The 22,250-nt window shown below is 40.4% G+C and overlaps 2 protein-coding genes across 2 annotated transcripts; both read left to right on the forward strand.

The window, feature by feature from the left end:
* Positions 1–14,309: 14,309 nt before the first annotated feature.
* On the forward strand, positions 14,310–16,608 carry tomm22 (translocase of outer mitochondrial membrane 22 homolog (yeast)). Its single transcript, XM_085415878.1, has 4 exons — positions 14,310–14,563; positions 14,887–15,005; positions 15,392–15,509; positions 15,617–16,608. Exons 1-4 carry the CDS (start codon positions 14,474–14,476, stop codon positions 15,689–15,691), a joined length of 402 nt encoding a protein of 133 aa, XP_085272004.1. The 5' UTR covers positions 14,310–14,473; the 3' UTR covers positions 15,692–16,608.
* Positions 16,609–16,852: 244 nt separating this feature from the next.
* dmc1 (DNA meiotic recombinase 1) lies at positions 16,853–22,221 on the forward strand. Its single transcript, XM_085415244.1, has 13 exons — positions 16,853–17,458; positions 17,745–17,789; positions 17,883–18,029; positions 18,148–18,230; positions 19,786–19,838; positions 19,945–19,986; positions 20,063–20,135; positions 20,246–20,337; positions 20,411–20,484; positions 20,625–20,739; positions 21,475–21,535; positions 21,640–21,756; positions 21,930–22,221. The coding sequence occupies exons 1-13, from the start codon at positions 17,402–17,404 to the stop codon at positions 21,997–21,999; spliced, it is 1,029 nt and encodes a 342-aa protein (XP_085271370.1). The 5' UTR covers positions 16,853–17,401; the 3' UTR covers positions 22,000–22,221.
* The last annotated feature ends 29 nt before the right edge of the window (positions 22,222–22,250 follow it).

Genomic DNA, 22,250 nt, shown 5'->3' on the forward strand with positions numbered 1-22,250 from the left:
CTTAAAAAACACTAAATTTGGTTAGTTGGGGTCTGGAAATTCAACTTTATGGGTTCAATCAGTCTGAAAGTGAACGAAAGAAAAAACTTTTTTTTTCTAAGAACTGGTTTGATGAAATATGATTATAGGAAATGAAATTTATTCTATACATAAAAGTGAAAAAAACAGTTGAAGGTGTTGAACATCTGGGTGTGCCACTGTTGTTATAGAAAAGCTCAAACTTGGTTTAATCAGGTTACAAAGTGAAAATGGGATGATCTGACATGAATGTTGCAGATTCTGCTGTGTTTTGAATCTGCACAATGATTTTGGTCTATGCTTATGTCTTGACTGACAAGTTCAGGATTTCACATGAGAAACTGACAGTAGTTAACACAATGTACCACTGAAACACAGCAGGTATTATTGCTGAAACTGGGCCTCTGTATACCTATGTAGATATTCCACTGAACCTCATTCATCAACTGTGATCAATGTCACTTTTAAACATTCATATTTCTTGACATTTCTGATTAATTTAACAAAAATATGAACATGAATTTCAGTGTTTTTAGAAAATCAGATGTTTCTAATGCACTTCAAGCTTTTGAGCTGCAGTGTAGATGCAATGATAGTGTATGGCTCTTGATTATAGCAGATGATATAGGAGCATGAGGACAGGGAGAGACTGTGAAAACGTTATGAGCTGTCTTGCTGCAGAGAAAGTGGAGTCTGTCATCCTTGAAATGCTACCAAGATAGGCAGCTGGCAGGATTGAATGATGTTCTGCCTCTGTGGTCCAGTACAGACAAAGGCTTTAAGCAACCATGAGCCACTGATAAGCGTGACAGATTAGGAAGCATGCAGAAAGTGGACTAGTACCTATGAGCCACTTATAGGAGAGAATAAATGAGCACGCAATAAAGTGGACTTGTTAGGGAGAGTTTCCCATCAGCCTTGAAACACTTGAAGTCACTTTTTAAAGAAGGACACAGTTTAAAAATGTAACCTTGGATTGGAAGTGAGGAGAAAATCCTGATCAGATACAGACAGATACATGCATACAATACACACTACTGCTCAACAGTTTGAAAAGTCCTTGTTTAAAAGACAAATTTCCGTTGGTTTACATGTAATATTACATGAGGTTTAACAGTAATGTTTGCACAGATGTTGTTTTTTACATAAATCAGTTATGTTGTTTTAGAAAATCTCTACACAGTAATACAGGGGCCCACTTTTCAGTAACAATGACTCCTGTATTTACAGGTCACATGGTGGTACTTAATGCAAATGTATCAGGTCAGATGGTTAATATATGATTCGAATCATCTTACTGACAAGCAGAGCTGAAAACTACTCTGCAGCTTAAAAAACACTAAATTTGGTTAGTTGGGGTCTGGAAATTCAACTTTATGGGTTCAATCAGTCTGAAAGTGAACGAAAGAAAAAACTTTTTTAAGATTTGGTTTGATGAAATATGATTATAGGAAATGAAATTTATTCCATACATAAAAGTGAAAAAACAGTTGAAGGTGTTGAACATCTGGGTGTGCCACTGTTGTTATAGAAAAGCTCAAACTTGGTTTAATCAGGTTACAAAGTGAAAATGGGATGATCTGACATGAATGTTGCAGATTGTGCTGTGTTTTGAATCTGCACAATGATTTTGGTCTATGCTTATGTCTTGACTGACAAGTTCAGGATTTCACATGAGAAACTGACAGTAGTTAACACAATGTACCACTGAAACACAGCAGGTATTATTGCTGAAACTGGGCCTCTGTATACCTATGTAGATATTCCACTGAACCTCATTCATCAACTGTGATCAATGTCACTTTTAAACATTCATATTTCTTGACATTTCTGATTAATTTAACAAAAATATGAACATGAATTTCAGTGTTTTTAGAAAATCTGATGTTTCTAATGCACTTCAAACTTTTGAGCTGCAGTGTAGATGCAATGATAGTGTATGGCTCTTGATTATAGCAGATGATATAGGAGTATGAGGACAGGGAGAGACTGTTAAAATGTTATGAGCTGTCTTGCTGCAGAGAAAGTGGAGTCTGTCATCCTTGAAATGCTACCAAGATAGGGAGCTGGCAGGATTGAATGATGTTCTGCCTCTGTGGTCCAGTACAGACATAGGCTTTAAGCAACCATGAGCCACTGATAAGCGTGACAGATTAGGAAGCATGCAGAAAGTGGACTAGTACCTATGAGCCACTTATAGGAGAGAATAAATGAGCACGCAATAAAGTGGACTTGTTAGGGAGAGTTTCCCATCAGCCTTGAAACACTTGAAGTCACTTTTTAAAGAAGGACACAGTTTAAAAATGTAACCTTGGATTGGAAGTGAGGAGAAAATCCTGATCAGATACAGACAGATACATGCATACAATACACACTACTGCTCAACAGTTTGAAAAGTCCTTGTTTAAAAGACAAATTTCCGTTGGTTTACATGTAATATTACATGAGGTTTAACAGTAATGTTTGCACAGATGTTGTTTTTTACATAAATCAGTTATGTTGTTTTAGAAAATCTCTACACAGTAATACAGGGGCCCACTTTTCAGTAACAATGACTCCTGTATTTACAGGTCACATGGTGGCACTTAATGCAAATGTATCAGGTCAGATGGTTAATATATGATTCGAATCATCTTACTGACAAGCAGAGCTGAAAACTACTCTGCAGCTTAAAAAACACTAAATTTGGTTAGTTGGGGTCTGGAAATTCAACTTTATGGGTTCAATCAGTCTGAAAGTGAACGAAAGAAAAAATGTTTTTAAGATTTGGTTTGATGAAATATGATTATAGGAAATTAAAATTATTCTATACATAAAAGTGAAAAAAACAGTTGAAGGTGTTGAACATCTGGGTGTGCCACTGTTGTTATAGAAAAGCTCAAACTTGGTTTAATCAGGTTACAAAGTGAAAATGGGATGATCTGACATGAATGTTGCAGATTGTGCTGTGTTTTGAATCTGCACAATGATTTTGGTCTATGCTTATGTCTTGACTGACAAGTTCAGGATTTCACATGAGAAACTGACAGTAGTTAACACAATGTACCACTGAAACACAGCAGGTATTATTGCTGAAACTGGGCCTCTGTATACCTATGTAGATATTCCACTGAACCTCATTCATCAACTGTGATCAATGTCACTTTTAAACATTCATATTTCTTGACATTTCTGATTAATTTAACAAAAATATGAACATGAATTTCAGTGTTTTTAGAAAATCAGATGTTTCTAATGCACTTCAAGCTTTTGAGCTGCAGTGTAGATGCAATGATAGTGTATGGCTCTTGATTATAGCAGATGATATAGGAGTATGAGGACAGGGAGAGACTGTGAAAACGTTATGAGCTGTCTTGCTGCAGAGAAAGTGGAGTCTGTCATCCTTGAAATGCTACCAAGATAGGCAGCTGGCAGGATTGAATGATGTTCTGCCTCTGTGGTCCAGTACAGACATAGGCTTTAAGCAACCATGAGCCACTGATAAGCGTGACAGATTAGGAAGCATGCAGAAAGTGGACTAGTACCTATGAGCCACTTATAGGAGAGAATAAATGAGCACGCAATAAAGTGGACTTGTTAGGGAGAGTTTCCCATCAGCCTTGAAACACTTGAAGTCACTTTTTAAAGAAGGACACAGTTTAAAAATGTAACCTTGGATTGGAAGTTAGGAGAAAATCCTGATCAGATACAGACAGATACATGCATACAATACACACTACTGCTCAACAGTTTGAAAAGTCCTTGTTTAAAAGACAAATTTCCGTTGGTTTACATGTAATATTACATGAGGTTTAACAGTAATGTTTGCACAGATGTTGTTTTTTACATAAATCAGTTATGTTGTTTTAGAAAATCTCTACACAGTAATACAGGGGCCCACTTTTCAGTAACAATGACTCCTGTATTTACAGGTCACATGGTGGTACTTAATGCAAATGTATCAGGTCAGATGGTTAATATATGATTCGAATCATCTTACTGACAAGCAGAGCTGAAAACTACTCTGCAGCTTAAAAAACACTAAATTTGGTTAGTTGGGGTCTGGAAATTCAACTTTATGGGTTCAATCAGTCTGAAAGTGAACGAAAGAAAAAACTTTTTTTTTCTAAGAACTGGTTTGATGAAATATGATTATAGGAAATGAAATTTATTCTATACATAAAAGTGAAAAAAACAGTTGAAGGTGTTGAACATCTGGGTGTGCCACTGTTGTTATAGAAAAGCTCAAACTTGGTTTAATCAGGTTACAAAGTGAAAATGGGATGATCTGACATGAATGTTGCAGATTGTGCTGTGTTTTGAATCTGCACAATGATTTTGGTCTATGCTTATGTCTTGACTGACAAGTTCAGGATTTCACATGAGAAACTGACAGTAGTTAACACAATGTATCACTGAAACACAGCAGGTATTATTGCTGAAACTGGGCCTCTGTATACCTATGTAGATATTCCACTGAACCTCATTCATCAACTGTGATCAATGTCACTTTTAAACATTCATATTTCTTGACATTTCTGATTAATTTAACAAAAATATGAACATGAATTTCAGTGTTTTTAGAAAATCTGATGTTTCTGGTGCACTTCAAGCTTTTGAGCTGCAGTGTAGATGCAATGATAGTGTATGGCTCTTGATTATAGCAGATGATATAGGAGCATGAGGACAGGGAGAGACTGTGAAACGTTATGAGCTGTCTTGCTGCAGAGAAAGTGGAGTCTGTCATCCTTGAAATGCTACCAAGATAGGCAGCTGGCAGGATTGAATGATGTTCTGCCTCTGTGGTCCAGTACAGACAAAGGCTTTAAGCAACCATGAGCCACTGATAAGCGTGACAGATTAGGAAGCATGCAGAAAGTGAACTAGTACCTATGAGCCACTTATAGGAGAGAATAAATGAGCACGCAATAAAGTGGACTTGTTAGGGAGAGTTTCCCATCAGCCTTGAAACACTTGAAGTCACTTTTTAAAGAAGGACACAGTTTAAAAATGTAACCTTGGATTGGAAGTGAGGAGAAAATCCTGATCAGATACAGACAGATACATGCATACAATACACACTACTGCTCAACAGTTTGAAAAGTCCTTGTTTAAAAGACAAATTTCCGTTGGTTTACATGTAATATTACATGAGGTTTAACAGTAATGTTTGCACAGATGTTGTTTTTTACATAAATCAGTTATGTTGTTTTCGAAAATCTCTACACAGTAATACAGGGGCCCACTTTTCAGTAACAATGACTCCTGTATTTACAGGTCACATGGTGGTACTTAATGCAAATGTATCAGGTCAGATGGTTAATATATGATTCGAATCATCTTACTGACAAGCAGAGCTGAAAACTACTCTGCAGCTTAAAAAACACTAAATTTGGTTAGTTGGGGTCTGGAAATTCAACTTTATGGGTTCAATCAGTCTGAAAGTGAACGAAAGAAAAAACTTTTTTAAGATTTGGTTTGATGAAATATGATTATAGGAAATGAAAATTATTCTATACATAAAAGTGAAAAAAACAGTTGAAGGTGTTGAACATCTGGGTGTGCCACTGTTGTTATAGAAAAGCTCAAACTTGGTTTAATCAGGTTACAAAGTGAAAATGGGATGATCTGACATGAATGTTGCAGATTGTGCTGTGTTTTGAATCTGCACAATGATTTTGGTCTATGCTTATGTCTTGACTGACAAGTTCAGGATTTCACATGAGAAACTGACAGTAGTTAACACAATGTACCACTGAAACACAGCTGATACCTGTCAGGAGACCCAGGGCTCATTTTTGGCGCATTGAATATTATTAATGTTTTGGTCTTTCCAGATCGCTTACAGTATGACTGTTCATTGGTGTGATCTGCTCTTTGTCCCCACACTTTCGTGTGTGTGTGTGTGTGTGTGTGTGTGTGAGAGAGAGAGAGAGAGAGACAGACAGACAGACAAAGAATAAGATTTTCATGCCACATCAAGCCTGGAGAGTCTCCCTCCTTTGAGCCAGACATACCTGAGGATCGTCACTCACCTGTTGCTGATCTGCATAGTCACGGAGTCCTACTTAAGAGAGCAGTGGAGCGGCAGTCGGCGCTGGTTCTTTACACCAGAACTTCAGTTAGTTCTCTGGCTCGTATTATCATGTTTTCAATCATTCTCTTGCTGAAATGGTGAAGGTGTTTTTGCCGGCCGGTGGCGGGGACTGTACTCATTGTGGCATTGTTTCCCGGTTGTTTGTAGAAAGGTGTGAAGGGAGCAGCGCACTATAGTACAGAAGCAATGACTAAGACAAAACACTTCACGAATCATGGCACCTGGATTGGGACATGCTGTGGATTTTTGGCACTGTTTGATACGTTTTCATTGTAAATAAATGCACTTTCTCCAACCAGAAAGTCTTGCGTTTGGGTCCTCCTTCAGCCAACATTTACAGTATTATTGCTGAAACTGGGCCTCTGTATACCTATGTAGATATTCCACTGAACCTCATTCATCAACTGTGATCAATGTCACTTTTAAACATTCATATTTCTTGACATTTCTGATTAATGAATTAATAAAAAATTGGAACATGAATTTCAGTGTTTTTAGAAAATCAGACATTTCTATTTAATTTCAAACTTTTGAGCTGCAGTGTAGATGCAATGATAGTGTATGGCTCTTGATTATAGCAGATGATATAGGAGCATGAGGACAGGGAGAGACTGTTAAAACGTTATGAGCTGTCTTGCTGCAGAGAAAGTGGAGTCTGTCATCCTTGAAATGCTACCAAGATAGGCAGCTGGCAGGATTGAATGATGCTCTGCCTCTGTGGTCCAGTACAGACAAAGGCTTTAAGCAAATTGCAAAAGGTCAAGACCCTGAACTATCAACTGAGAATCCAAAAGGAAACGAGAAATTCGAACTGTGAACTATGAATTTAGCTATCTTGGGTCTATGATTTAAATGAGAACCTACAACTAGGACTTACCACAAAAACACTTCTAACAAGAGAAACGTTAATTCTCTAGGGGATTTTGGCTTGAGGCAGGAAAGGCGGGCACGGGCACCAGGAAATGCAATCGGGAGTCTCGGCGCACTGCAAGTAAAGGAGAAGTGTTTCAATGATAAAATCCCAGTGATCCAGAAAGGGACAAACAAGACAATCTTTGCAGGTGGAGGACTAACAAGAGGGGGAGGTTTGGAAATCCGGCTGTACATGGTTGAAATTACATTAAAAGCCACTTGATTTGACTTGATACTGCCTAACAGAAGCATTTATAATGTAAACAGAATTGGTCTTAGCACTGAACCCTGTGGAACTCCATAATTAACCTCAGTGTGTGAAGACTCTCCATTTACATGAACAAACATGAGTCTGTTGGATAGATGTGATACAAACCACTGCAGCGCAGTACCTGTAATACCTACAGCATGCTCTCATCGCTCCAACAGAATATTATGGTCAACAGTATCGAACGCTGCACTGAGGTCTAGCAGGACAAGCACAGAGATGAGTCCACTGTCAGAGGCCATAAGAAGATCATTTGTAACCTTCACTAAAGCTGTTTCTGTGCTGTGATGAGCTCTGAAACCTGACTGAAACTCTTCAAATAAACCATTCCTCTGCAGATGATCTGTTAGCTGTTTGACAAGAATTTTTGCACCTTGGAAGTAGGTGAAGTTGTATTTTTGATATGAAAGGAAGGTTAGAGATTGGCCTTTAAATAGCTAAGATAGCTAGGTCTAGAGATGGCTTTTTAAGTAACAGTTTAAATAGTGCGAGCTTGAAGGCCTTTGGTACATAGCCGATTATTAGACATAGGTTGATCATTTTTAAGAATGAAGCATTAATTAATGGTAGGAGTTCTTTGAGCAGTTTTGTAGGAATGGGGTCTAAAAGACACGTTGATGGTTTGGAGGAAGTAATTATTGAAGTTAACTCAGAAAGATCCGTTTGAGAAAAAGAATATCAACGGTACTGAAAGAAGCTGTAGACAATGTCACACTGTGAGATGATTATGAGTATTTTTTTTTTTACTCTAATGATGAGAATTTTATTTGTGAAGAAGTTCATGAAGTCATTACTAGACAACGTTAAAGGAATGTTTGGCTCAACAGAGCTCTGACTTTTTGTCAGCCTGGCTACAGTGCTGAAGAGAAACCTGGGGTTGTTCTTATTTTATTCTATCAGTGATGAATAGTAAGATGTTCTAGCTTTCTGGAGGGCTTTCTTAAAAGGCAACAAACTATTTCTCCAGGCTAAATGATCTTCTAAATTTATGACACGTCATTTCCTCTCCAGCTTACAAGTTATCTGGTTTAGGCTACGTGTTTGATAACAGTGAGTGGATTACATTCTTAAACATAGTTACAGCGCTTTCAGAAAGACATGTACTGTGATGAAGTCTACTCCCCACTGCTGTGTAATCAATTATTTTAAATTTAAATGTTATCAAGAAATGATCAGACAGGAGAGGGAAACACTGTTAAATGTTCAGTTTCTATGCCATATGTTAAAACAAGATCTAGAGTGTGATTAAAGTGGTGGGTTGGTTCTTTTACATTTTGAGAGAAGCCAATTGAGTCTAATAACAGACTAAATGCCATGTTGAGGCTGTCATTTTTAGCATCTACATGGATGGTAAAATCACCCACAAAATTTTTTTTATCTGAGATGAGCACTACATCCGATAAAAAGTCTGAGAAATCAGAGAGAAACTCTGTGTAAGGCCCAGGTGGACGATAGATGATAACAAGTAAGACTGGTTTCTGAGTTTTACAGCTGGGGTGGACAAGGCTAAGCATCAGGCTTTCAAAGGGATTAAAAGTCTGTCTGGGTCTTTGGTTGATTAATAGGCTGGTGTGGAAAATTGCTGCCCCTGCCCCCCCCGGCCTGTGCTTCAAGGTTTCTGATAGTTAGAATGACTTGGGTGTGCTGATTCATTTAAACTAACATAATCGCCCTGCTGTAACCAGGTTTCTGTAAGGCAGAGTAAATTGATTTGTTGATCAATTATTAAGTCATGTACTAACAGTGACTTGGAAGAGAGAGACCTAATATTTAATAATCACATTTCACTGTTTTACTCTTTGGTGCTGTTGAGGATACTGTATTGTTCGTTCTTTGTGATTTTTTTAAAAAGTTTTTAAAGTGTTTAAGTCATTTTTTTTGCTGGTTTTTAGTTTGTTTTTCGTCTGTTTGGGAGCTGAAACAGTCTCTAAGGGGATGGGGTTTTGGGGGGATAACAGGAGGAGAGAAGCTGCAGCGAGGTGTGTAAGACTGCAACTCTGCCTCCTGGTCCCAAATTTGGATAGTCATATTTTGGGGAGTTTAATAAATTTAGCCAGATTTCTAGAAATAAGAGCTGCTCCATCCAAAGTGGGATGGATGCCGTCTCTCCTAACAAGACCAGGTTTCCTCTAGAAAGTTTCTCAATTATCTACAAAGCCCATATTGTTTTTTGACCTTCCTCGAATTTGAAGGATGGGTCGGGTGTGTCCTTCGTGGCCCACCATATCCCAGAATTCATAGCGTGGCCCAGCCAATTTCAGTTTCCAACAATGGCGGCCGCTACTAAGTTTTAAAATTACTCTTATTAATCTTTCTGGGTCACAAAATAAACTTTTAACATATTTTCAGGCGAGAAGGTGTGTAAACTTCAAATATCTGCTTGGTTTATCAAGACATCACATATTTGCAAAGGTGCGCCGATGTTTTCGGAGACGTCTGTTACCCGCCCGCTTGATAGCTAGCCGGGGGGTTCAATGGTCACTCGAGCCGGCGAGAGCAGCGGACTCCCGGCTTCATCGTTTTCAGACTCCCGCTGTCTTTCGCTACTCAGATTAAACCCGGCCCACGTAGACCGCGAAGGCCGGGTCCTCCGAAGGATGCAGCCGACGTTTTGGGACACAGCTTATATTTCTTAAGGGAGTGAGTTCCAAAGCCGAGTAGCGGAGCGACTGAAAGCTCTCTGCCCTAAAGTGGTAAGGCAAGCAGAAGGAACAACAAGATGAGTGGCAGATAAAGATCTGAGAGAGCGGAATTTAGATAAATCTTCGATCGCTAACAGCGTGACTCTGAAGTGCGGTACTGTATGTTTGTAACACAACAATGTCGACAAAATGTTTTGCACCGAGAATGAATGAAACCAAAGGCAACCACGGGTGCCTTTGGTTTCATTCTGTAATACTGGACTTATTTTTCTACGAAGGTTTGAACTTTGAGAATGTTTAAACAAGAGAGAAAAGTGTTAAAATATCCATGCCTGTCTGAGAAAAATGTGTGTAGTGAAGGGTTTTGCAGCCTTAAAATCTCTATAATAATTATAAAAACTAAAGTTGGCTACTTTGCAGATTTCACCTATCGCAGGTTATTTTTGGAACGTAACTCCCGCAATAAATGAAGGACCACTGTACTTAGTTTTTCATACAATGCTTCTCCATTTTGGCTCAGTTGTTGTTAAATAAATAATGACAGTGTAATCTGATGATTATTGTTTTTTGAGGTTGTAGTTACCTAATTTGAAGATCTGCTATGATACCTGATACAAACCTTAGCACTAAAATAGGGTGTCCTTTCTTTTTACTATGACTCTAAAATGTCTGAAAAATTAAATAAAATGTGTCTCATTATTATCCAAAATATCCAAATCCAGCTCATTATTTCAACCCTGTAGTGCTGGATTGTTTATGTATGTAATTTAACATCCTCACGTATATATCAGGGGTACAGGGGACGGTGACAGGAAGGATGAAGGACCCAAATGCAGGACTCACAGACACAGAGTGATCAACACAAAAAGGCAGCTTTATTGTGTTGTAAAAACATTCTATAAAATAAACTTGAGAAAACCAAAACCAAGTAAAACAGGAAACAAGAGACATCAAAACAGGAGGCCACAACAGTCCACAATAGGGGGGGGGGGAACAGTTCTGGTGGTCACCCGCCTGGCTCCAGTGCCAAAACAGTTCAGGAGACTGACTGCGTGGGAGGCGGCGGTGAAGCAGGTGGCGTGGTTGAGCAAGCAGTGGCACGGCAGCCACAGGCGGTTGAGTAGGTGGCACCATGGCAGCTACAAGCGGTTGAGCAAGCGGTTCCACAGAAGGTGGTGCGGTTAAGTAGGTGGCAGCACGGCAGGAGCAGGCGGTTCCAAAGGCGGTGGTGTGGTTGAGCAGGTGGCGGTGTGGCAGGAGCAGGGGCTGAGCAGGTGGCGGCACGGCAACTGTGAACGGTTGAGCAGGAAGTGATGTGGCAGCCGCTGGCAATCAAGCAGGTGGCGGTGCTGCAGCCGCAGGCCGCCTGCAGGCAGTCGCAAAGATGGTTCCACAGGCAGTTCCTGCTGGAGGCGGCACGGTTGGGCAAGCAGTGGTGCGGCACCTTCAGGCAGTTGAGCAGGTGGCGGCGCAGCAGGGGCAGGTGGCTGAGCAGGTGGCGGCATGTCAACTGCGAGTGGTTGAGCAGGAGGTTTTCGCGGCAGCCACAGGTGGTTGAGCAGGTGGCGGTGCAGCAGCCACAGGGAGCTCAGCAGGCGGTTGCACAGACGGTTCCACAGACAGTTTCTGCCGGCGGCAGCACGGTTGGGCAAGCAGTGGTGTGGCAGCCGCAGGCTGTTGAGCAGGTGGTGGCGCGGCATCTGCAGGTGGTTGAGCAGGCCATTCAGATGCAGTTCCAGCAGGCAGCGGCGCGGTTGGGCAAGCAGTGGCGCGGCAGCCACAGATGGTAGAGCAGGTGGCGCCGCGGCAGCTGCATGCGGTTGAGCAGGCGATTGAGCAGGCGGTTCCACAGACGTTGGTGTAGTTGAGTAGGTGGCAGCATGGCAGGAGCAGGCGGTTCCACTGGTGGTTCCCGCAGCTCATTCCTGCAGGTGGTTGCGCGGTGCGGAGGAGGTCCCCATCTCAGGCTGTTTGCTAGGTTCGTGTGATGGCTGCGTCGTTCTATCGTGTGGCTGCGGCAGCTACAGGATGAAGGACCAAATGCAGGACTCACAAACACGGAGGAATAACCACAAAAAGGCAGCTTTACTGAGCTATAAAAACATTTTATAAGGTAACAACGCAACAACGGACAGAGGAAAACACAGGGCTTATCAGTGACAACGATGAGGCCGCCTACAGGGAGGAGGTGGATCGTCTGGCTGAGTGGTGCGACAGAAACAACCTGCTGCTTAACACCGAGAAGACCAAGGAGCTCATCGTGGACTACAGGAGGAATGCTGACCCACATCCACCCATCCACATTAAGGGGACGGCTGTGGAGCGTGTGAGCAGCTTCAAGTTCCTGGGAGTCCACATCTCCGAGGATCTCACCTGGACGACCAACTGCTCCAAGCTGGTCAAGAAGGCTCACCAGCGCCTCTTCTTCTTGAGGACTCTGAGGAAGAACCACCTGTCCTCAGACATCCTGGTGAACTTCTATCGCTGCACCATCGAGAGCATCCTGACCAACTGTATAACAGTCTGGTACGGGAACTGCTCTGCCTCGGACCGGAAGGCGTTGCAGAGGGTCGTGAAAACTGCCCAGCGCATCGCCGGAGCACCACTTCCTGCCATAAAAGACATCTACAGGAAGCGGTGTCTGAAAAGGGCTGGGAAAATCATCAAAGACCCCAGTCACCCATCACATGGACTCTTCACCCTCCTGCCCTCTGGGAGGCGCTACAGGAGCCTCCGGACTAAGACCACCAGGTACCGGAACAGCTTCTTCCCCACAGCTGTCAGACTCCTGAACTCTGCCTCCTGACATCTGACCCACGTTAAACTCATGGACTGAACATACACACACCCACAATGGACAACTGTACCCTCAAACACAATAATAACATGGACTGAACCACCACTCACAACCACTAGCACTTTATATAGCCTCTGTAGAAACTATCTACACCCTCACTTATCTTAACTGCACTACTCTATAGCTCTGTGTAAATAATCATTCTGTACATTCGATAATCTTTAATCCTACAACTGTTTACAACTTGCATAGTTCCCATTTCTGTATAGCTGTATATCTCAGATTTCTGTAAAGTTATTTATTTCATATTCTGTATAGTTTTTCATATTTATATCCTGTTCATATCCTGTACATAGCTTGTACTCACTACAGCCTGTACATACTTATAGTTATAGAATATTCACAACATACTTCATACCGTGTACATTATAACATACCATAATAGACCCATTTCTGTAATATACTCACATATCTATATTATTGCTAATATATATTGTAATATATCTATATCACTAAAGCACTTCTGGATGGATGCAAACTGCATTTCGTTGCCCTGTACCTGTGCATGTGCAATGACAATAAAGTTGAATTCTATTCTATTCTATTCTATTAAATACACAAGAGAGTAAAAGGGGAATGGGAAACAGCAAGGAAACACAGTTGGGACTAATCTGATAAAACAAGACAGGGAGGAAACAAAACTGAAAACACTGAGCATGGGACACAAGACTGTCAAAGTAAAACAGGAAACAAGAGACATACACAAAGACGCAGACTTGACACAGTGACATGACTGACTAGGGAACCTGAAACATGGAGACATGAGTAACTAACCATGGAACACAGGGAAAGCACAGTGACAGAAAATTAAACACTAGGAATTATAAATATAACACAAGCAGAAAACAATAAAGAAAACATAAACCATGAAAAACAACAAATCAAAGAATATAACTTCATCTAAAAAACACAAAACACTGAGTCACAGACCCAGCACCATGACACAAATGTTTAGAACACACAGAAGAATTGCTTATCACAGCATTGCTCACTAAGACAACAATGCAGTGTTTTTTAAACTCTCAAAATATGATTGTGAATATTTTGATGTGGAAAGTGGGATTATCCCCATTAGCAGCATCTCCTCCTCTCTGGCGCACTGAGGATGAGGTTGATCACACAGTCTGATGTGCATATGCGCTGCATTTGTCACACTGTATTCACAAATGAGTCGCTCCATTGGACCTTAGGGTTACCAAATCTCACTTTAACCCCTGAACACAAGGATAACCTAATGAGGTCTTTGCCATCATTGATCGATAACCCCACCCATAGCCAACACCTTAACCCTGTGCTTTGGAGAAATGAAAGAAATATTTATTGTTGGAAATTTTTAATTTTTGATGCGAGTCACATAGAATAATTATTTTTATTGTCCCCTGATTACCAAAGACTTGACTTAGACCTCACAGAGTTAACCTAAGCGGCTGATCCTGCAAGTGGCAGTAATACTCCCGAGCTTGCCATTAGACAGTCCATACAGCAAGGGGCGCACTACGTTTCTCTTCACGTACAAATTGACCCCTGACCTCCTGTCGTCATCCGACCCTGAGTCTCACGTTTTCCTACTGTGACCTCAGACAGTCAGCACACTTCCGAGCTTTACCTTTAGCAGCAGGTAAAACCTCAGAAACACATTGTTCTGGCCGCAGTGACTCTCATTGTTCTGATTTAGTCGCGGATTTAACAGGAAGGAAAAAATGGCCGGAGTCGAGGAACTGTCCCCCGCTACGAGTTCGGTGTCTGTACGGCCCCCAGAGGACGAGATTGACGACGACGAAGATGAAGATGTAATTCCCTTATTATTCATGGGCTCTTGAAAAAAGATTGAATGAAAATGGGACTTTAGCAGTGTGTTGCACTGTTTTGTTTGCTGTGTTAGTTCCCCTGCCTAAATAGGGCAACACCAAAGCTAACTAGCTAGCTACCTACCTGAGGTATACGGTCTGTCTAACAATGCTGCAAGCTAAAAACCAGTTTCACTGTACACGAATGTATTTCATGTTCCCACTTAGATGTTAGCTAATTTTCCTGTATGTTCTTACTCATTAGAGATGCTTCTTTATTTTCTAATGCACGGCTCAAATGTTTGCTTTTTGTGGTCGTCCATAAGCTGGATGAGACGCTGATGGAGAGATTGTGGGGCCTGACTGAGATGTTTCCTGAAACGATGCGCACAGCTGCAGAGGTGTCTGCACACTGCTCAGTCTCATTGATTAAAAAGTTCTACAGGTATGTCTCTCCCCGTCTGTTGCTTTTCATTAGTAATTGCACGAATGTGTTTGTTAAGAGGCCACAGTAAAGGATATAACAGGTACAAATTCTTTGCTCGTGCCAATTAAGTCAACTCTTAACTTAAATCTGTTGGTTCAAGTATGCATTGGGTAAATGCTACAACATTATAAAGAATGGAAAAACACCAAATCACAGATTTACATATAGCAAAATGCAATATCCATCCATGGATTTTCTACAGCTTACAGGGTCTGGGGGTGAACTAATATTATTCCAGTCTTTGCATATTAGAGTCTAACTAAAAGGAGTATTAGAGTAACTAAAGGGTACCGTATAACACATTTTAAACTGCAGGTACTAATCAGGTTGGTGTTCTGTTACAGTTTTTCCCGCTCTGCGCTCTGGGTCGGCACTACCTCCTTCATGATCCTGGTGCTGCCTGTTGTGTTTGAGACAGAAAGACTACAGCTGGAGCAGCAGCAGCTACAACAGCAGAGACAGGTGAGTGTTATGGGGCACTTGAGCGTTAATTGGTAGTTGTTCAGGGGAAAAGCATTTACTGGGAAATTTCAGTGTGCAGCCTGAATAATCGATTCTTCCCCCTTTAGATCCTGTTGGGACCTAACACTGGAATGTCCGGTGGGATGCCGGGCATGATGCCTCCTGCACCCGGCAAGATGTGAGGGGGCAGGAAGGGCCGACAGGAGCCTGAGATCTGCTGTTGGAGAGGCAGCAGAGTCACTCGGAAGGAGAGACAAGAGAGAAGAGCGAAGACCTGAAGTTTAAAGAAAAAAAGGCAGAGGCTGTATGTCAGCAGCGTTCAGCTCACTCCAGCAATATTGTGGAGGAGGATGTGATGTGTGTCCAACACTTCCCTCTCGCTGTCTCTCCTTACTCCCAGGATCATGCAGAGACTGATTTCCAGAAGCACAGCTTCTGTTATTTTTCTTTTTTGGGTTCTTTTTTTTCCTTTTTTTTTTTTTAAATACTTATATCAGCATAAATAATTTCTTCATAGGGGATATCAGTTGAAGTTGGATACAGTGAAAAGAGAAGTGTGGAGGTTAGCGGTGGTATAGCTCGGTGTTTGTAGTCAGAAGAATGGTACTCTCATTGGTAGTTCAGTTCATCTTCATATGCTTATTGGTTCCCCTTGCATGTGAAGAATGAAGTTAGAATATCTGATCATATGTGACAAGTTTTATTAAATTATAAGATTGGTGTCTACATTGACCACGTGCTGTGGTTCCGTCTTTGTCTCAGATCACCAGTGTACTATATGTGTATAGTATGTCAGAGTGTAATGCCTCTCGCTTTGAACTTTCCACAGTTATTGGTTTTATCGTGTCCTCCTGGTTAAATGACGCTGATGTGTCCAGTCTTAATTGAATGTAATTTAGTTTTCCTCTGTTGTCATTCATATGACAGTATTTTATAATCTCCACTGAGCAACCCCATGATTTTGTTTTGTGTTCAACATTACTGCCACAATTAAAACACCAAATCAAATAGAAAGCCTTGTGTCTACTTTCACCTTGTTTTTGTGTGTAAGATCAAATATTTTGAGGTGTTTGTCAAATGTATTAAATAATCAACAAGAGGTATCGTTGAAATTATCGTCATTCATTTATTTTTGTAATCATCATAGAGTCTGTATTTATTTCACCACATTTTGATCATAAAGTCTTGATATTGGTTATTATTTACATGAGATATTTTAGCTTGTAAGAACCATCTAACAATACTGATTCTGACAATCAGTAACTTGTCTTCAGATAAAAAGTTCCATTGTCATAGAAAAATGTTTTTATTGTATACAAATGATTAGAAATTCAGAAGTTTAGAAAGTAGTATTTAGGACAATGCTGCATTCACGTGTTGTTTCCAAAGGATTAAGATAGGAATGTGTTCCAAAGATTTCGAGAGACATAACTCCTTCAGATATTTTATGGGGATATTTGTTTAAAGCCTTAACGTCCGATGATGTAATTGGGAACACTTAAACGCAACATTAATACTAACTATTGTTTGGTCACGTTCATTTAACTGGTCAAAATAGAAATTTCCGCTTGCACCTGAAGAGTCAGAAATTCCCGCCGGTGACAAAAGGCCAGTTTTGTCATGAACACAAAAAAGCTATCTTTTAAACTTTAGACACTATATTTGTTTTTCATCCATGAGCGTACTGTAGTTGGCGTCCGATAGCTAATAATCATACGATAATCTGACAGTCTTGTTTTGTAGTTTAACCTGTTTTTCTTTGTTTGTTTGTTTGCCTTGAAAGAGCGGTGTATGGTTAGCAAAGAGTTAGCTTGATTTTAGACTGGCTAAATATCTTAGCTGAGTAATCAAAATACCTTTCATCTTTAATTCTGACCTCATTCTGCATTAAAATGAAAGTTGCAGAGGATCAAGTTGTTGAAGATGATTCTAGTTTCCAGGATGATGAGGTAAGATTTGAGTATTATTTTATTCAGTGCGTGTTAATACTATAGTGTCCCTCTTTAAAGAGGAAAAAAATATGTTAAATGAAGATTTGCCTTAAGATAAAAAAAAAAACAATGTTTAAATAACTTAAAGTTTAAGCTATATTATATTTTGGTTACAAATATTGTATAAAGATAATACAGAAGAGTAGATTAAAACATTATGAAAAGCTATAATCTGCAGGCTTTTTAATGTTATATTTACTCTTGATCAGTTAGCTCATATAGATTTTTCCTCTGAACCTCACAGGAGTCTTTCTTCCAAGACATTGATCTCCTGCAGAAACATGGGATAGTGAGTAAACAGCTGAGCTCAAAATCACTCATCTAACAAAAAGCAATTTGAGTGTGTGAGCATCAATCTGACCCTCCTGCCATGTGATCACAGAACATGGCAGACATCAAAAAGCTGAAGTCAGTGGGCATCTGCACTGTTAAGGGGATCCAGATGACTACCCGCAAAGCTCTGTGTAACATCAAGGGCCTGTCAGAAGCAAAAGTGGAAAAAATCAAGGAAGCTGCTGGAAAATTGCTGGTAAGACACTGCGTTTTGAATCCTTAAATATCTGCTCTGTCCTGTTTATGTCTGTAGTGGGATCAAAACGTGACTGAAAAGACGATTTGTGTTATAGTTGATTCTCTTTATGTTGTAGAATGTCGGTTTCCAGACGGCTTTTGAATACAGCGCAAGGAGGAAGCAGGTGTTCCACGTCACAACTGGGAGCCAAGAGTTTGAGTTAAGTTTTCCTCATATTGGGCCTCATTCACAAACAGTGGACAAAACCTTGTGTACCCTATTTTCATTTTACACGCAAGTCCAGCATTCATCAGTAGTTTCTCACCTGAATTCGTCCATACCTTAATTAAGAACTCCCTCAAACTATCTTTATGCATAAATTCTCGCCACTTGGATGAAGGCTAGAAGGTCACAAAAAATGTAAACAAACGTCTTTGTTTTTGGTATTAGTCCAAAAAGTCAGAGACAGAAAATTTGCTCATATTTATCATCCCTTTCTCAAGTCAGGAACCTTGAAATTATTTTGGAGAATGATCTTAGATTTGATAATCATATTCAGAAAATATTAAAACTTAAGATTGGTGAGAAATTGATCCATGCTTTTAGGTTAGCAAACAAGCAGGTTGAATTATTGTAACGCTCAATTTGCAGGAGTCTCCAGGTTATCAGTAGGACGAATCAGTTCTTATAGATGTGAAAATGTGACCCCACTATTGAAGTCACTTCATTGGCTTTCAGTGCTAGTTCATAAGCCTCTCTGTTGCTTGACCCCTCCAATGTGTCTTTGACTTACTAATTGTTTATAACCCGGTCAAACCTCTCACTGTGCTGAGGTTGCTTTGGTTACTGTGGTCCTGTTCTTTGGAACAAGCTGCCTGCTGACCAGAGGTCATATGCATCTGTGCCGACATTAAAAAAAACCCCTCAAAATGTTTTTGTTACATTAATTAGCGGTGCATGTGTGTTCTTTGTAAAGTTTAATTGAGCTTTTGTTGTAATTGAGCTTTTATTTTGTTTTCACTGCCTTAAAACCTACATAGGTTTTTATGTTTTTGTCTCCTGTGTTCATCAGACTGAGTTTAAGTATAATCAGTTGTGCTATTTAAACAAAAAAGTCATTGACATTGTTGAGCTGACAGATCAGACACTCCTCAGATCCTCACTCTTCTTCCTTTTGTGTGGTCTGTGTTCAGAGCACACATTCAGACTGCACATTTTCTTCCGTTAGGTTGTTCTGTTTGTTTTGTATAATTTTTTATGTCGAAACTTTTCCTTTTCTTACCCTAGAAGACTTCTTGTCTCAGGGGAGATAAAGTTCATCACTTTGTTTATTTGTTTAACCCGAAACCTCCCTTTTGTTATTAACCATTGTCCCTTCTCAGCTGACTCTTTTTAAAAGCTGTGCACTTTCTGGCTTCCTCCTCAGGCACTGTTTCAGTTCCTTCAGTCATAAATTATCCAGTTTTGTTTGTTTGTTTTTTTCAACTTCCCCGCAGTTCACGCAGATAACAGGTAGCGAGCGGTCGTCTACTGGCTCAGAATGCTTGTAGTTCAATAAAATACACACAGTTGTGAATCTCAGGGTTATTTTTCACTGAACTTTGTGCACGCAGTAATCACACTAGACTTTCTTCTTTGCTTCATAGCTTTAGCATATTAATAGATAAATTGGCAGTAACATGGAGGATATAGGAGGTTTTTGAGATTTATCAACAGCAGCGTTAGTATTGATTAAACCGATGATTTTACATGTATGTGAACTGTGTCTCTGCAGTAAATTGCTGGGTGGAGGTGTAGAGAGTATGGCGATCACAGAGGCCTTTGGAGGTGAGCAGACGCCCCCCTGTAATGCGTTCCTCTCTGATGTTTTCTCATCTAAATTCATGAATACATTTCAAATTCATGAATTTACTCTCAGTATGTCTTCTTCTAGAGTTTCGCACAGGAAAAACCCAGCTGTCTCACACGCTCTGTGGTGAGTAAAGAATCTTTTTTGTTGGTTTTTAGCTTCCTGATACAGAGTAGTTTAAAACGCGTTCTTTGTCATTCAGTCACTGCTCAGTTGCCGGGCGAGGATGGATACTCGGGCGGAAAAGTAATCTTCATTGACACGGAGAACACCTTGTATCCTTGGAATGAGCACGGCACAAATATATACCAGCTGAAACGCTGCCATGTAACGCTGATGGTAATCTGCCTCCTATTTTCCTTGACTTGTACTTGTCTGATTTGAGTCGCCCGGACAGACTGAGAGACATCGCTGACAGGTTTAACGTGGACCATGATGCCGTGCTGGACAACGTGCTTTACGCCCGAGCCTACACTAGTACGAACATGCATTACAGTTGATTTAGACTGACTTTTTTAGAGCATTTTATAAAGAACTGAAAACTCTGCAGGTGAACACCAGATGGAGCTGTTGGACTTTGTAGCAGCCAAATTTCATGAAGAAGGAGGCGTGTTCAAGCTGTTGGTAAGCAAGAGAACTTTTCTTCTGATATTGGTTTTAGTCATCAACTCTGTAAATCTAATCAAGGTGGAGAACAACACCTAGAAACCGGGTTTCCCTGTTTCTCTGGCCTTTCACTCTGCTTGTGTGCTCGTCGTTGGTAGATTATCGACTCCATCATGGCTCTGTTCAGAGTGGACTTCTCTGGCAGAGGGGAGCTCGCTGAGCGGCAGCAGAAACTGGCCCAGATGCTTTCAAGGCTGCAGAAAATCTCTGAAGGTCTGAATCAGGATTCTCGGTTTTTGTGTGTAAATATTTATGCCATTAACACCTTATCTTTTACACGAACTGTTGGAAACAGAAGTTGCTGGTGGTTGACTGGAAATAGCACCCTGATCATTTTCCTCATATAGTAACCTTTATGTATAAGGAATGTCAGATAAACAATCATCAACATGGAGACAGAATGTTTTTAAAGCTTTGAGATGAGTGTTTCCACTGACTGTGAACTGACTGTGAAACAGTGCGCTAATTGGGCCAATGACTTGTGATTTGTAACTCCTTAGCCACAAAAAATCTTCCATTTTGACAGATGAGAACCAGAAGTTTTTTTGCACCTACAACTCTCACCATCTGGTGACCTTATATAGACTGTAGGTTTAAAGCACTTCCACTTTGGCTTCGTTTTTCCAACCTGGAAGCTAGGTCCTAGAGGTGGGAGTCACCAGGCACCCCATGATGCACGCTTAACAACTCATGAGCTGCTTAAGAGAATATTACATTGATCTTTCACTTTTGAGCTCAGCAGCTTTCTTGGTCTATAAGAATGTAACTAGAATACAACCAGCTGAGTCTGTGTTCATTGACAATGCCTCATTCAGACTGATTGCAGTCTGTTTGCATTCATGAGACAGCAACTATTTACAAACCTTCAACTATCTCTGTGGGTGATTGCGATTCTTAAACCGATGCTTGCGTTCAAACTTCACTGACTCTGATCTATGTTTTCGTCAGAGTACAACGTAGCTGTGTTTATTACCAACCAAATGACAGCTGATCCTGGAGCCGGAATGACGTAAGATAGCGCAGATTCCCTCATGCTTACAAATAGGAGGTTTTCTGATAAAAACGCCGTGTGAAACACTGCTGAGATGTTCTTAAGTTTCTCACCCATTTCAGGTTTCAAGCTGATCCCAAGAAGCCAATTGGTGGGCACATCCTGGCCCACGCTTCCACCACACGCATCAGCTTGAGGAAGGGGCGTGGGGAGATGAGAATCGCCAAGATATTTGACAGGTATTTAGCAGTTCAAGGGCAATTTTCATAGTGATCAGTTTAATTATTAATGACTTGGATCAAGTATAAGACATGATATGACACTGTAGTGACAAAGATGTGAACGTGAGCAAAGCGTGAAAAGTCTTAGATAAATGTTCTACACTCATCTGTCTCTTCGTGTTTGCTTCCAGTCCTGATATGCCTGAGAATGAGGCAACCTTTGCCATCTCTGCTGGAGGAGTTACTGATGCCAAAGATTGAAGTATAATTGAAGTATAATAAAAGGAAAAGATGAGACTTGCATGTTAACACTGTTCCTTGCTAACCCGTCAACTTGTTAGTTATATTATTTATTTATTTATTAATAGCTTCATTAACCTTGTGTAATTTGTTAAAGATTAAAGTCTGACATATAGTATTGTACTATTTGGTGGTGGTGTTGTTTCTGTTTGAGAGATTGTTATGAAATTAATAAAGAATAAAAATCCCCTTTCTGATGTTTCATACTTGGG

Source organism: Rhamphochromis longiceps, linkage group LG8, assembly GCF_057381845.1.
Source record: "Rhamphochromis longiceps isolate RC_006_pf linkage group LG8, R_longiceps_female_GT1.1, whole genome shotgun sequence".
NCBI lineage: Eukaryota > Metazoa > Chordata > Actinopteri > Cichliformes > Cichlidae > Rhamphochromis > Rhamphochromis longiceps.

Bases quoted from the DNA above. Each gene is read 5' to 3' on its own strand.
- tomm22 (XM_085415878.1), top strand. From the start codon at position 14,474: ATGGCCGGAGTCGAGGAACTGTCCCCCGCTACGAGTTCGGTGTCTGTA. The intron at 15,006-15,391 runs GTATGTCTCTCC...GTTCTGTTACAG, and splicing joins TTGATTAAAAAGTTCTACAG to TTTTTCCCGCTCTGCGCTCT. The intron at 15,510-15,616 runs GTGAGTGTTATG...TTCCCCCTTTAG, and splicing joins AGCTACAACAGCAGAGACAG to ATCCTGTTGGGACCTAACAC.
- dmc1 (XM_085415244.1), top strand. From the start codon at position 17,402: ATGAAAGTTGCAGAGGATCAAGTTGTTGAAGATGATTCTAGTTTCCAG. The intron at 19,839-19,944 runs GTGAGCAGACGC...GTCTTCTTCTAG, and splicing joins GATCACAGAGGCCTTTGGAG to AGTTTCGCACAGGAAAAACC. The intron at 20,485-20,624 runs GTAAGCAAGAGA...CGTCGTTGGTAG, and splicing joins GAGGCGTGTTCAAGCTGTTG to ATTATCGACTCCATCATGGC.